Source organism: Balaenoptera borealis (assembly GCF_965194805.1).
Source record: "Balaenoptera borealis genome assembly, chromosome: 6".
Taxonomy (NCBI): Eukaryota; Metazoa; Chordata; class Mammalia; order Artiodactyla; family Balaenopteridae; genus Balaenoptera; species Balaenoptera borealis.
Window position 1 is genome coordinate 78111368 of NC_138863.1, and position 14102 is coordinate 78125469.

A 14102-nucleotide genomic window follows, 5' to 3' on the forward strand; every position below is an offset into this window, starting at 1 on the left:
GAGAGCCACGTCCAGGCTCAACTAAAGTAAACTCTGGACACACTTCAAGGCCCGGGCTTCATTCCGTACCTTTTACGATCAGGTAGGTGATGGCGAGAAGGAAGGCGAGGAGGATGGCAAACAGCAGCGAACAGAGAACTGAAAGGACCTGGACCGGCCAGCGCCGGGCTTGGACTCTGCCGCCCGCATCCGCCGAGAAAATGCCATTGCGTTTATCGGGCAGGGCGGGAGACCCGTCCCCATCTGGCCGGAGTAGCGAGTCCTTTCTAGGTTCCGACGACGCCCTAGCCGAGAACTCCGCCCGCAGGTCACGGGCCACTCGGTTGCATCCCTCCTCCTCGTCGACTTCACCCTCACCCCAGCTGTCTCCCTGAGTGAAAGCGGAAAACGCCGGTTGAGCAAACGGGACAGCAGTGCTTAGACGGCGGCGAGAAAGGGCTGAGCGCCTCCCGCTCTCCACGAACGACATGGCGGGAAAAACAGTCAGGTCCGCAGAGGTCAAGCGTCGCCTACCTGCCCCGCCCCGCGGTCGCAGCAGCCAATCAGCGGCCAGGCCCTCCACGGCCTCCACCACCTGGCCCCGGCGCGCAGGGGTGCACAAGGGTGCGTGGCTGGGCGAGGAAAGTGCCGTGGGGCCCGAGGAAAGGCTGGGCGCCCCCGGACCAGAGCATGACCCTCAAGTAGTACGAAGGAAGGCGCGCAGTGAAGTGCGCGGGGAGAGACAAGCCGAGGCCCAAGGTAGCCGAGTGTCCTCTCCCTGCAGTGCTTAGTCCGGGCCAGCGATCTCCGCCACCGCCGCGTCACCTCCATGGAAGCTCGCGCCCAGGGAGCCCCAAAGCCGCACCTCCCCGACGCTCGGTCCTAGCGCCCGCCCATGCCCCTCTAATACACGTTCCCGAACCTATTTGCTTTCTCCCTTCTTCCCCTCTACACCTGCACTCGCCCCGGCTTCCCTCATTAACGGCAGCTCAGCTTCCCGCGCCCTCGCCTCCCTTAACTGCCCTTTCCTCCTTCCCTGTCGCGTTGTTCTCCCCGCCCCTACCACAACTTCCCTCCACACCGCTCGGCACGCCTCCTACCCCCACCCCGGCGCGCGATCGCCAGCTGGTGCGTACTGAGCTCGAACCCGCTCCTCACGACCCCTCCTCTCGCCTTCCCCGCCCCCTTCCTCCACCTTGAGCCCCACGCGCGCGCATCCGGCCCCGGCCACCGCTAACGCTAGAAGCTGCTTACTCCACCCCCACCCCACCCTACCCAACCCCTGGCGGCCTCAGGTTTGTGGGGCGTACGTGACTCGGGCGGGGGGTGAAGGTGGCAGGCCCCCACTGCCCCACCCCCTACGGGGTGAGGCTGTCTAAGCTCGGGAAGCTGGGACACAGTTGTCTTCCCTTCCCCGGGGGAAGTTGGTGGAGTTTTCCCGGCAGAGGAGTCGGCGCAGAAACTTCCTCCGTCCCCCTATTCCCCCCTCCATGCAGGCGACGCCGAGTGAGGCTGAGGCTGGGGGCGAATCGCCGAAGAGCTGCGTGTCGGCAGCGCAGTCTGATTGGACAGCGGGGAAGCCTGTCAGCTTATTGGCCCCGCTGATCCCGCCCCGTAGCGCAGGGCAGCCTTTAACCTTTAGCCCCAGTGGGCGCCAGCCACTCAGATCGCTTCTTGTTGGTATGTGTAGCGGCAGTGGCCGCCGGCGGAGCAGTCTGAGTCCGACGATGAGGCCGGGGACAGGAGCCGAGCGTGGAGGCCTCATGGTGAGTGAAATGGAGAGCCATCCTCCCTCGCGGGGTCCCGGGGACGGGGAGCGGAGATTGTCCGGCTCAAGCCTCTGCTCCAGCTCTTGGGTCTCTGCTGACGGCTTCCTGAGGAGACGGCCCTCGGTAAGGGATCGGTGGGGCAGGGGGAAAGCGGCACAATGAAAAACGGAGTCAGAGACAGGAAGCTTTCTCCAGAAGGAGGAGAAGATGAGAGTGGACGAAGGAAGAGCTCGAGATGGTGGGATATGTTCCGAGGGAGAGAACTGGGAGGGCGGGGATGCACAAAGGAAGGGAAGTGGGATCGTGGAAGTTCCCAGTGGGTTTGGCCTAGGCAGATGCGCGGTGGAGGTGCTGGGCCCTAGGCGGGGTGAGCGTTTTGGAGAGGTAGGCCCGATTAAGCAGGCGGGGGGAAGGCGGAGACTTGATTCGGTAGACTTTAACAGAGGCTGCCAGAATTTCTTCACTAGTAGTAGTGTTGTCTGCAGCGGGGGGACAGCTGGGAGAATTGGCAGGAGATAATTTCCTGCTTTTAAGACCTGTAACAATGGACACACAGGTAAAGAAAGTACTTGTCTTATAAAAGCGCGTTAAGATGGATGAATTAGTTGTTTGCATTTAGTGTTCGTGAGTGACAGACCTCATTCTTTGGGTTTTTTGTTTTGTTTTGTTTTTTGCAGGAGTAATTTTAGCTGTGTTAGAGATTCTCTTAGGAAATAATATGTTTGCTTGTTAGGAGGGAAGTGTCCCCGGGTACCCATACTGTTTGTTTTATGTAAGACCAGCCCTCATCTGAGTTAATTGGGTAAATTCAGGGTTTTAAAGCTTAAAATCATCTTAGAAATGAATTTAAGAATAAATGAAGTTATGAAATAAAAATAGTTGACTATCTGATATCTGTGTGAAGTAGGACAAAGTTGTGGTTTTTACCATAACAGTTAAGTTGGCATTCACATACATTTCCTCCCAGTTTAGCAAGCCAGTTGGTAACTGATTAAATCAGCATGCTTTTAAAAAAAAACCCTACGAATTAGGTGTCCAGTGATGATTTTAATTTTTTCTATTTTGTTCTGGAATTTGGTCAGGTGCAAGCTCATAAATACTGATGTTGTACATTTTATTTAAGACAAGAAAGTATAAACTAATTCAGTAATTGAATCACACACATTAGCCAGATATTATGTCATGCATATAACTGATTTGTAGAAATCAGATTTTTGAGAAGCATTTATTGGTACTTGCTAATTTTTAAATTGTTCCTCTTTTTCAGATGGGGCACCCTGGCATGCATTATGCCCCAATGGGAATGCATCCTATGGGTCAGAGAGCGAATATGCCTCCTGTACCTCATGGAATGATGCCGCAAATGATGCCCCCAATGGGAGGACCACCAATGGGACAAGTAAGAATGTTTTGTTTTGTATTTCTTTTACTTTTGCCTGTGGTATTCTTGTGTCAAAGAATTTCAAAATCTGGGTCAATACTTACAGCTGTTTAAATTTCAGTTTATTCCAGAATAATGTTTTTAAATGAAATGTTGTATAATCATGACAGTAACCAAATTTTGACTGCAATGAAAAATCTGTATAAGAGATTTACTTTCTACAGCAACAAAATTGAGTTGTTTTTGTTTTGTTTTTTTAAATTTAAAAGTAGCAAAGTACATGTAGGCTTTTTAGTTTAATGATTTTCCCCCCAAGTATGTCAATTGAAGTAAATATGCTATGTCAATATAATTTTTGTTGGTGGACCTTGTACATGCATAGAATCTGAAAACAGCAGTTGTTTAGGCCTTTGACTTAGGATTAATTTTATTCCTGAAAAAGCTTCCTGGTGTGTGTGCGTGTGCGTGTGCGTGTGCATGTGCAGTGGGGGTGGAGGTGGGAAGGTTCTACTCTGATTTGGTTCTTCATAGGATGGTGCCAAATAGGTAGTTTATTTTCCACTTATACTATTTTGGTTTTTTTTGTTTTTTTAAATGATTATTGTTTCTGCACTTCTGCTTTTGAGCTGTCCCTTCCATCTCCAACATAAATTGTAAACATTTTGTGGGAGTGATTTGGACCAAAAGGTTTTAATGCTGACTCAACGAATTCAATAGAACTTAATTCCTAGAAAAGCATCCAAGAAAGGTAACAGGTTCAGTTACCGTAAATAATTTTATGCCCCCTGTTAGGTTCTATAATACACATATCCTTTGGTGGCTGGGTTCTTTCCATTTAGTGTTTCAATAAATCATCAAGTATTTAGGCTAACAAAATATTTTGGAAAGCCAGTCAATTAGGTATGATCTTTCTGCCAGCTGGGGGCATCATTTGGTTTGGTAATCATTTAAGCCTTGGTCTGAGTTATTGGTGAAATTGTAGTGGAGAAAGGAGCTCGCTCTGTGTGTATGTTTGTTTTTTTTTTCTTAAGAATAGAAGGGCTTAATGTCAAGTGGTTTTTTTCTTTTTTATTTAAGGTATTTAAGAGTATAGCCCTTAATTTTGTATAAAAAGTTTTATTCAAAGGCACCAGGCCCAAAAGATTCTGCCTGTAGGAGTTCTTTAAATAAAAGAACTATTTATTCTGTTACTCTAGGATAACACAAGTTTTAAAACTCCCTAGGTGATGGAGAAACAACTCTGATTCCTCTTCTGTTTCTTTCCATCTCTAAGCAGCAAGGAGCTCTTCTTGTTTTCTCAGTAGAGCTGCTCTAACTAGATAATGAGCTTTAAAAAATATTTATTCTTTAAATGCTCTGGTTCTTATTTAAAATTAGTTTCTTTCCACAGAAAGATAAAATAAAACAATTTGCTACTGCCAGATGCTTCTCTCTTTTCTGGGGCCTTCTGTTTCCATTGGGCCAATCAAGGTAAGTTTTGCAAGGGATTGACCTGCTTACCCTTGCTGTGTTGGTGCTGTTGCACTACCAAAACCAAGATACCAGCTAGTCATTTTGAGTAAAATGCAGATTTTATTTTTTAAGTACTCATGTATCTCGTTGACATAAGCTGGTCACAGTTTGCTTTATGGCCCTTTCTCTTTAGCTCTGTAGTGACCATCTTCCTAGTAAGGTTATTTGCTACCTGGTACACATCCATTCAAATACTCTGAATTTTACCTTGTGGTTTTCTTCTGCTTCTTTCCTAGACCAGTATATGCCATGTGCCTTTAAGCGTACCTGACTATTTAGATGTTTAGAAGTCTCTCTGTTGGCTCCTGTTAGGATAACAATTGAATGACTTAAGAACCCAGCTCTGAGGAACTCAAGAGAATCCCCATTTTTTTTTCCCTTAGATTATTCCTTTTTTTCCTCTTGATATCTATCAAATATGGGGCCCAAGTCTTGGTAGAACAAATTCTTGTTTTAGCTTTGATAACAGAGTGGGAGGGCATGGATAATATAAACAGTCATGTATTCAGAAATCTAATTTAAAGCCCTATGAACAACTACCTTAAAATAAAAATTGATAATTCGCAAACTTGATCCTTTTTTCTGCATCATGTCTTCTGTCTACCTGCCCTCAGAAGTATAAGTGAGCAGTAAGTGGTCAGAAGATAATGAGGAGAAGCAGGGTACCTATATAGCTCACTATAGTGACACAGAGTTGGTAGGGTTCTGTCATCCAATTTTAAAAAGTTAATTCACAAATTCTTTAGACTTTGCAACTGAAGGTTATGGAACCTTCATGTATATTGCCTAGTTCACATTAAGATCTCATTCTGGGACCAGCTGAGGACTAAAATTGGTGGCAGTCTTACTTGCTACATGATTGTGGTCTTTGGGATGTTACTGAACATGACATGAAATTTTAAAACTTGTTTGTAAAATAATATGCAGAATGGACATAACAGTCTACAGAAGCCAGAGTTTGTACTTTTTGAAATGCAGCAAATGATTTAGATTAGAGGAGTAGCATGTTTTGTTTTAGTTCAGGAGATAACCTAGAATGCCTTTTTAGAATTTAGGATGAATCTATTAGTAGTAATAGATATTTGGAAATTATCATATAGGTCTTAATAACACTCTTTCAAGTTTATCCTGTAGGTTAAACTTGCCTTTCTTATTGTACATTAACTTCAGATGGGAAAGTTGTGCTTCTACTTTTACAGAGTTATAGGATCTTACAGTTGGAAGGGACCTTACAAGTTTATAAATGTTAATGATAAAATAATTTTTCTGCTTGGTGGCAGTAGAGATTTGTATTAAGATATAATTACGTATGAAGCTGTCTTCTTTCTCTATGTGTATTGTAAATAATGTTTTGCTTTAAAATATTTTCACGTCTTATTCTTTTGTTGTCTTTTCTACAACATAAACCATCCTTTTCACAGGCAATTTGGCCTTCACTTAAGCCCAAGAGTCTTCCTGCCTGACTTTTTTTTCTTTCTTTAATTCTTATTTTTCCTCTTCTTTTAATGAGAAGAGTAGAGTAAAAGAATTAAGGTCCCTTTCAGCTCTAACAACCTATGATTCAATTTAGATCATTTGATAAGGATAGGTGATATGTATAAGATTTTATGGGTTGATGTGCAAGTAGAAACAGGAAATTCTTTTAGTAATGCCTCCCTAATTCTAATTATTCAGTATTTTTTTCTTGTTGCCTTTGTTCAATAAACTGATAAATGAATAATTCCTCTTTAAAAATAAGTCGGATTTTCGTGTTCTCGTACTAAGTAAGGCAGGTTTTTATAGACCTTATTTCTATTCCTGCTGCTATCTGAGCTTAAGTCATTACACTCTCATGCCTAGGATACTCTTTACAACTTTTGAGCTGGTTTTCTTGCTTCAAGCTTGTCCCCCAAAAAACTCTTTTTAGATTTCAATGAGTTATCTCCTTGCCCTAGAACTTCCACTGTTTTTCTGTGCCTATAGCGTAATGTCTACGTTCCACAATTTAACTTTCAATTATTTCCCATAGTATATAATTCAGAGCACGATTCTGAGCTGCATGTCTTCACATTCCCTAATATGAACGCGGGCTGGTCTTTTCATGGTATTTTGAGTAACTTTATCAGTTCATCACCAAGCTTGTGCTGTTTTTCTTGCTCTCCTGCCCCCCAGCTCTCTACTACCATGAACTTTCCTTTATTTACCTAAATTGTGCCATTTCAAGTCCTGCCTTCTCCAAGAGGTCCTCAGCAATAAATTTTCCCAGCATATACCTCCCCTTCAGATTATTAAAATAAAATCCTATGTAATCCACCCATAACTCTTACTATTTCACTTATTTTAGCACTTGTTTTGTTTTATTATGGTTTATTTGCTTTGCCTTTCCAACAATTGTAAGCTCTTAGGGGGCAGGGGCTATGTTCTGAACTTTTAAGAAGTCTATAGGTGCTGAGCACAGTTCTTGGCACATCATGGGTGCTCAGTAAATTACTTGTTGAATGAATGAAACAAACGCAGATACTCTTTCCTACAATATAAGCCAGAAAGTTAGTCAGTGTTACATGTGACTTTTCAGCGGTTAGTTATGACTTTACACTGTTACCACTTATTGTTGTTTTTAGGGTCTGCCTCTACTGTTGATTTTTCATTTGACAAAAATGGAAGATAAATAAGATGAAATAAGTAATTTTTGTTTGGTGAATAAAACTAAAGAACTTACTTCCATTTACTTTAAATTACAAGCAAATGTATTTCTGTCTGTATGACTTCATTGGTGATCATCTCTTTAAGTTTTACCAGATTTTTCCATACCCTAGGGAGAAATGATGATTTGGAATATAGGCCTTCCAGAGAAATCCAATATATTGATTGGTATCTTAGATTTATCTGACTAATTTGATAAATTGATAATGCTGTTGTTGCTTTTGAGTTATCCTCACTTTTGGGTGTTATAGGATCCTTGCCGTTGAATTGGACATTAGCCAGTGAAAAAGAGATTTTTTTGTTTAGGTTATCTGCTCGTAGATTGTTGAATCTAGGTAACTTTCTTTATGCATTTATATTACCCAGGTGAGTGCATTTTAAAACATAGATTGACCCATACCTAATGTGTTGGTATAACTTTTGGGCTGTGTATATGGTTAGATTTTGATAGGTTTTAGTTTCATTATCTTTAGATAGCAACTCATTTAAATATGAACTCATCTATTCAAAAACTTCAGCTAGAGTAGTATTTCTGAGTATATTGGGATTACTTGGAGAGATATAAAAAGACCATGTCACTTTGGAAGAATGAACTGTACCCCTCCACCCCTTTGAGATTTGCAGGGTGCAGTATTTTCTAAAGATGCTAAGAGGTCTTGCAGAAGCCTTTTAAAACTTTTTACTTAGTATTTTTCGGTTTTAGTTGGCCATCTTCCCCTCCCCCACTTCCACAGTCTCCTTTACCCCCCGTTATCTGTTTATTTTGCTTTGTCTAGCACATTGCATAGAATTAACATTGCCTATAATTAACATTTTGCGAGAAAAGCTGAATTGAGGCCACTTACCCATTTAGTCTGCTCTTAAGGAGAAAAGGGCAATGTGGAAATAAGTTAGTATTAACACACATAAAAGTAGCAGCTCATAGAGTTGTAGGAGTGCAACAAATAAATGTATTCATTAATGGTGGAATCAGAAAGGAAAGAAAAAAGAAGGGACTTCCCTGGCAGTCCAGTGGTTAAGACACCACTCAGGGGGCACAGGCTCCATCCCTGGTGGGGGAACTAAGATCCGGCATGCCTTGCAGCCTGGTCAAAAAAAAAAAAAAAAGAAAGAAAAGATCTCAACGGGTTAACCTGTTGGTTTTTATTGGGTTTGTTAGAAATGTTGATGACATGACTTCCAGTCATTATCAAGTGGTATATCAGTAGATAGTACACATTTGGCATCTACTTACATCCATAGCTATGTACTAGAGTTTTTGTTTGTTTTTTTACCTAGAGAAATAATTGGCCTAAGTTGTGAAGGTTTGTAAGGTAGAAGGAGTAGATATACACTGTCTCATTTAAAGTTGTCATTAGTCTTTCATTCTTATTTCCTATTTCTATATCTTCATATTTCCATTGTCAGGTCAATTTAGCCAGTAGACATTGCCCATTTTCGTCAATAGACATTTAAGCCTCTTCTTGACTGTGTATTAGTACAAAGATGAACACTGTATATATACCATGCACTCAGGGAACTTACAGGTATCACTCAGATGCTTGGCCACACTTTTCTCATCTTTTAACTGCTGATTTGACTGTCACGATACTTGTAGACATTTGAATATTTAGTGGAGATGAATCTTTTATATTTGTTTTCTTTTTCTCCCTAGTCAAGTCATCATGTTTCTTCTACTTATTAAAAAAAGTTAAGTATAGTTAGCGGTTACTAAAGATGTGGTATTTTGCATGACAGGCTTGAAAGAAAATCTCCTTCTATCTGCTTCTTTCTTACTTGGGGCACTACAGTAAAAGTGGAAATCTGAATCTTCTCCAAATCTGAGTGTTGCTGTTAGCCATGTCTCTTAAAGGACTAAACATGCCAGCAAGTGAGAACTGAGCTGAAATATAGTTTGCTTTATCTTAGGCTTTCATTTTTTTTTTTTTTAAACAAAATTTTCATCTCATTTATCTTAGACTTTTTTTTTTTTAACAAAATTCTCAAATCTTATTTATTAGCTCCTGATCTGTTTGGGTTAAGACTTTTTAAATTACCTTTTGATTAATGAATGAGCATTAAGTTTCTGTTTGAGAACGTGGGCTTGGTATACTTTCTTTGGTCATTGGGTATCAAGAAAGTTGTTAATTCTCTGAAAGATGATTTTTTTTTAGTAGTTTTAAGATCATTACATATTTATGATCATATATTTGTTGAATATAATAGAAAATTACCCTCTCTTTCCTTATACAGAAATAAGGACTAGTCATAAAGTTGTCTACTACAAGTGTTTGAGTCTCTGCTATGTCTATGTAACTGTCTTCTGTACGAGTAATACTTATATAAACATGCTCTTTGTCCTAAAGGTGCCCACAATTGAGAAGGAGCTAAAAATTTTCATATGGACAAATATTTAATGATTTAGCTAGATATAATACTGAATCTAGTTTTAAGGAATTGGGGAAGAAGATAGTAATAGTCTTGTGTCCCTCTGTACTTGTGTTCTAGAGGGCTCATGACCAAAAGGAGGTTTAGATGATTTTTAGAGTACGTTTTATAAAATCTTTAATTCTATGTGACTTGAGACACCACAATTTGTGTGTGTATCCCCAGTATGTTTAGAGCTTTTTAAAAATCAAATGATACAATTCATTTTTATTCAGCTCCTTTTCTAAGTTTTTGTGTCACATATCAACACCCAGTGATTTTCTTTTTACATTTTCTGTACCCTCATTTAAGAAGTTTGGGGTTTAGCAAGAGACAGTGGACTAAATAATTTAAACTATTTACTTGCCTTTTTTTTCGCATAGTTTTGTTTTTTAGGGTTTCAGGGAATAGAACTGTGATACCTAATCTGTGTTATAGTTATAATCTTATCATCATGTTTGTATATAACTGATTCATATACCCTATTGAATTTGATCCTCCTCACTGAAAAGTGGATTGGCTAGATAGATGTCCAGTTTATAGATAGGAATAGGAAGGCCTAGAGAGTTGAGTGAATTGTAAAGCGACATTGAAGAGCCAGCACTAAATGTGATCCTTAATCTGGGATTGACTTCTCATTACGTGTGTTGATTCCTACTGAAGGTGATGGTTTTACAGTATTTACTAGATGCCTTTAAAGAACCAAAGTGCCTAACTAACAGATAGCTAGGGAATAGACGAGAGAAGGGGCAACATGAGAGATACTTTCATTACATGAGTTGAAAGAGAGCAGTGGTAATAAAACAGCTTTCATTTATTGAGCGCTGTTCTAAGTGCCTGTGTGTATTCATGTATTATTCCATTTAATCCCTACAACAGTCCTGTCAGATGAGTACTATTATTCCCTGTGTTGCAGGTGAGGAAATTGGGGGTTAAGTAAAGTTGCCCAAGATCACATAACTGGTGAGTGGCCAACTGGGGTAGGAATTCTGGCAGTCTGATTCCAGAATATACTCAATAGCTGTACTAGGCTGCTTCCCTGTATAGCAGTATGAGATTATGCCATGTTACACCTCCTTAGAATTTGAAGGAATAGTGTATACTTCAGTGAATTCTAAAGTCTCCAGGTTGAGAGAATTTAGCAAACTAAATAATTTTGAATACTGGCAGTTGACTTATTAAATGGTAAGGTTCTACTCCCTGTGGGAGCAGTTTGTGCAAATATTGTCTATTTTTTATCTAAATGTTTCTTATATAAGAAAATGACATGTTTTGAGTTTATATATAACTGTAGATGAAGAGGAAGTAAGGTTAAATGATTGTCCCAAAATTCAGCCACTTCGGGTTGTTAAGGACATGCTTTAAACAGGTATTTATTTCCAATTGAATGAATATTTAGTTACATTCAAAGAAGTAGTTTTTGCATTTATTCAAAACTTAATTTTTTGCATTCATTTATGTATTTGTTTATAAGGTAAGTTAGTGATGTAGGGAATAGTTGTTTTTAAATACTGTGCTTAATGTTAATAGCCTCTGTAGAGTATATTTGTGGAATTGACTTTAGCACATTTAAAAGGAACCAAGTATAAAGGCAAGAATCAAACTTTTTAGGTAATCAATTTGTAGCTACAGGTTGGCAGCAAGAGTGATTTTTAAAAATCAACCAAATTCAAGAGTTAATATTTAGACAAAAGGTAGGTTAGATTGTGTGATTTCTTTCCAGCAGGAAAAACTTCAGGAAATAATTATGAAGAAAAGAACTTCTGAGGTGCCCACATGAAGATGTACACTTTTGTTTTCATATCCTAATAAAATTGGGCTGATGTACATTTTGTATAACTAATTTGCTGTAGCACTGATAGGATTGCTTTTATTACTGTACCTTTTTTTATAATTCAAATATCTAGAGTGATCAATGAATCATGCTTGTTTTTATCTAACATTAGACATTTTCTAAACTGGGATGCTAAGAATGACTGAGCGGATTGTGTGGTGCTCCCTAGTTTGTTTTTTGTTTTTTGTTTTTTTATAATAACCCTTTTTTCCCCCCTACCCTTAGACTGCCCTTCCCGTCTTCCCTCTCCCCACCGGTAACCACTAGTTTTTGTTTTGTTTTAATTAATTAATTAATTAATTTATTTATTTATTTTGGCTGTGTTGGGTCTTCATTTCTGTGCGAGGGCTTTCTCTAGTTGCGGCGAGCGGGGGCCACTCTTCATCGCGGTGCGCGGGCCTCTCACTATCGCGGCCTCTCTTGTTGCGGAGCACAGGCTCCAGACGCGCAGGCTCAGTAGTTGTGGCTCACGGGCCTAGTTGCTCCGCGGCATGTGGGATCTTCCCAGACCAGGGCTCGAACCCGTGTCCCCTGCATTGGCAGGCGGATTCTCAACTACTGTGCCACCAGGGAAGCCCTGCTTCCTAGTTTTTACTCATTTTTAATTTTCTTCAAATGGGTGATTCTTAGAATTTTCAAGAGATTCTTCTTGATTTAACTTTTATCATTAAAAGAAGAGAAATAGAAACATATCACACAAATTGTTGGCCACTTTGAATAAAGCGTATCAAGTTGTATATCTGAGTTACTTTTTAAAGGTGCCAAAGTGTCCATTAAATTTAGATGTTTAATATTTTAGGCAATTTAGCTTACATCTCACATATATGTCTTTCACCCTTAACCATTCTTTCTCTGTCTCCTAACAACTGAAATGCTTAATTACAGCACTTAATATATTTGCCAAAGTAGCTTAAATGGAAATTTATGAAGCTCTACAAGGTTATTGTAATTTTATAACGTGCTTCACAATAAGCTTAGTATGAGCTACCACTTTGTAGCTTTAAGAATGATCTGGCTTGTGGAATTTGTTGTGGCATTACTGTAGCAACTATGTTAAGAATTTGTCCCTGTAACCATTTTGAACCAACATCCTGTTTTCATTGAATTTAAGATGTCATCATTGATGAGACACTCCATTATATTAGGTGCCCTGCGTGAGAAAAAACAAATGAGAAGTCTACGAATAAAGCTGGGATGCCAAAGGGCTATTCCCTCCGTGTGAAGCAAGAAGTAAATCTGCTATGGAAAAAAGGACAGCAAAGTAACTTGAATGTCTCAACTTTGTTTATTGGGCAAAAGGAGGGAAAAATCACTTCTGAGGATTTAAACCACACACCAGTTCTCTCATAAGCTTTCAGTCTATATTCCCATTATCAGTGTGGTGTTAAAACAAGTAAATAAATAACTTAGACATTTTTAATGGTCTCAGGTTGATGGTGCTGCCAAGTGACTGGCTGAAGTCAACACAAATCCTCTGAAAGAATTCAACTTGAGTCAGATGGGTTGACACATGCATCTCCATATTAGGTGTATCCTAGAATTAATGAAAAATGGAAATCATAACATTTCCACAAAATAGATTCCTCAGGCTTTGGGAAACAGGCCAAATTCTTGTAATAGCTTTTCATAAAAACATAGTATTTTGCGTATTTATATTTTTGTTCTTTGGTTTCATGTTAATAACATCACAGTTTTGCTTTAGAATTATCTATTTACTTTTAGAATATTCGGTTGTACATAATTTAAGAATTTTGCCAATTTTCGTCAGGTTAAACAAGCTTAACTAGTTGCTACCCCTCAGAATTTACAGAGATACAGAGGGAGAATTTAGCTTTTTATTTGACATTAAATCTCATTATATAACTGATACCATGAGTTCTAGTCTAAAGGCAAATTTTTGAGATGTTTTAAAATTTGAAGTGTGGGAAGAAGAACAATTGAGAGAACTTTGTCAAATTCTGTTCTTTAATGATTTTCAAATATTGTTTGCTGTGTCATTGCCTGGTCTAGTAAACATTTGTTATATGTAAGCTCTTTTGTGCTTTGGTTTTGGATGGGCTTTGATCACTGTGTGTCTTATGAAGTAGAGTACTTTAATTTGAAATTACATTTATTTGTACAGCCATTTGTACTGCTATCGTGTGGAAATGCTCTGTTGCATGATGGAGATTTTTACCCCCTTTTTAAATGTTTTTAATTCTTTTTTTAAGATTTAGCAGAGAATTCTTTTAATTTACATGTTTAGTTTTAAAGACATCATTCCAGAAAGTTTGAAAAGTAGAATGAAAAATAAATAACCCATATCCCATCTCCCTAATGTAACTATTATCATTTTTGGTCAATTTTATTCCAAATTTTATTGTATGTACATCTGTGTTTTAAAATTTTAATCGTAGTGTACACACAATTTTGATTATGATTTTTTTCTCTTAACATGGAGTCAGAAGCATTTTTCATGTTGCCGCAAAGTCTTTGTAGCCATAGTTTTGATATTTGCTTAATGTGGAATTTCTTTTTTTTTTTTTCTTTTAATTGGCGT

At 39.3% G+C, this 14102-nt stretch overlaps 2 protein-coding genes and 1 long non-coding RNA gene across 22 annotated transcripts in view; 2 read left to right on the forward strand and 1 right to left on the reverse strand.

The window, feature by feature from the left end:
* Window positions 1-810, reverse strand: part of ARL6IP6 (ARF like GTPase 6 interacting protein 6) — a gene marked incomplete at its 5' end in the record, with an annotated part of 36355 nt that extends 35545 nt beyond the window's left edge. For 7 of the 9 annotated variants that reach the window (XM_082395791.1, XM_082395794.1, XM_082395792.1 and 4 more), the window contains 2 exons: window positions 70-370; window positions 514-810. In XM_082395791.1, the coding sequence (XP_082251917.1) occupies window positions 70-370; window positions 514-810 (598 nt within the window). Of the gene's footprint in view, window positions 1-69 lie in introns of all 9 variants that reach the window. The other 2 variants (XM_082395797.1, XM_082395796.1) reach the window with 1 other exon arrangement.
* Window positions 811-1005: 195 nt separating this feature from the next.
* Window positions 1006-14102, forward strand: part of PRPF40A (pre-mRNA processing factor 40 homolog A) — a gene marked incomplete at its 5' end in the record, with an annotated part of 54836 nt that continues 41739 nt past the window's right edge. For 5 of the 12 annotated variants that reach the window (XM_082395723.1, XM_082395730.1, XM_082395727.1 and 2 more), the window contains 2 exons: window positions 1470-1871; window positions 3016-3147. In XM_082395723.1, the coding sequence (XP_082251849.1) occupies window positions 1470-1871; window positions 3016-3147 (534 nt within the window). Of the gene's footprint in view, window positions 1108-1255; window positions 1275-1469; window positions 1872-3015; window positions 3148-12733; window positions 12825-14102 lie in introns of those variants that run through there. The other 7 variants (XM_082395731.1, XM_082395732.1, XM_082395733.1 and 4 more) reach the window with 4 other exon arrangements.
* LOC309630484 lies at window positions 3157-9250 on the forward strand. Its single transcript, XR_014245699.1, has 2 exons — window positions 3157-4599; window positions 4878-9250. It is a non-coding gene; the product is annotated as an uncharacterized lncRNA (long non-coding RNA).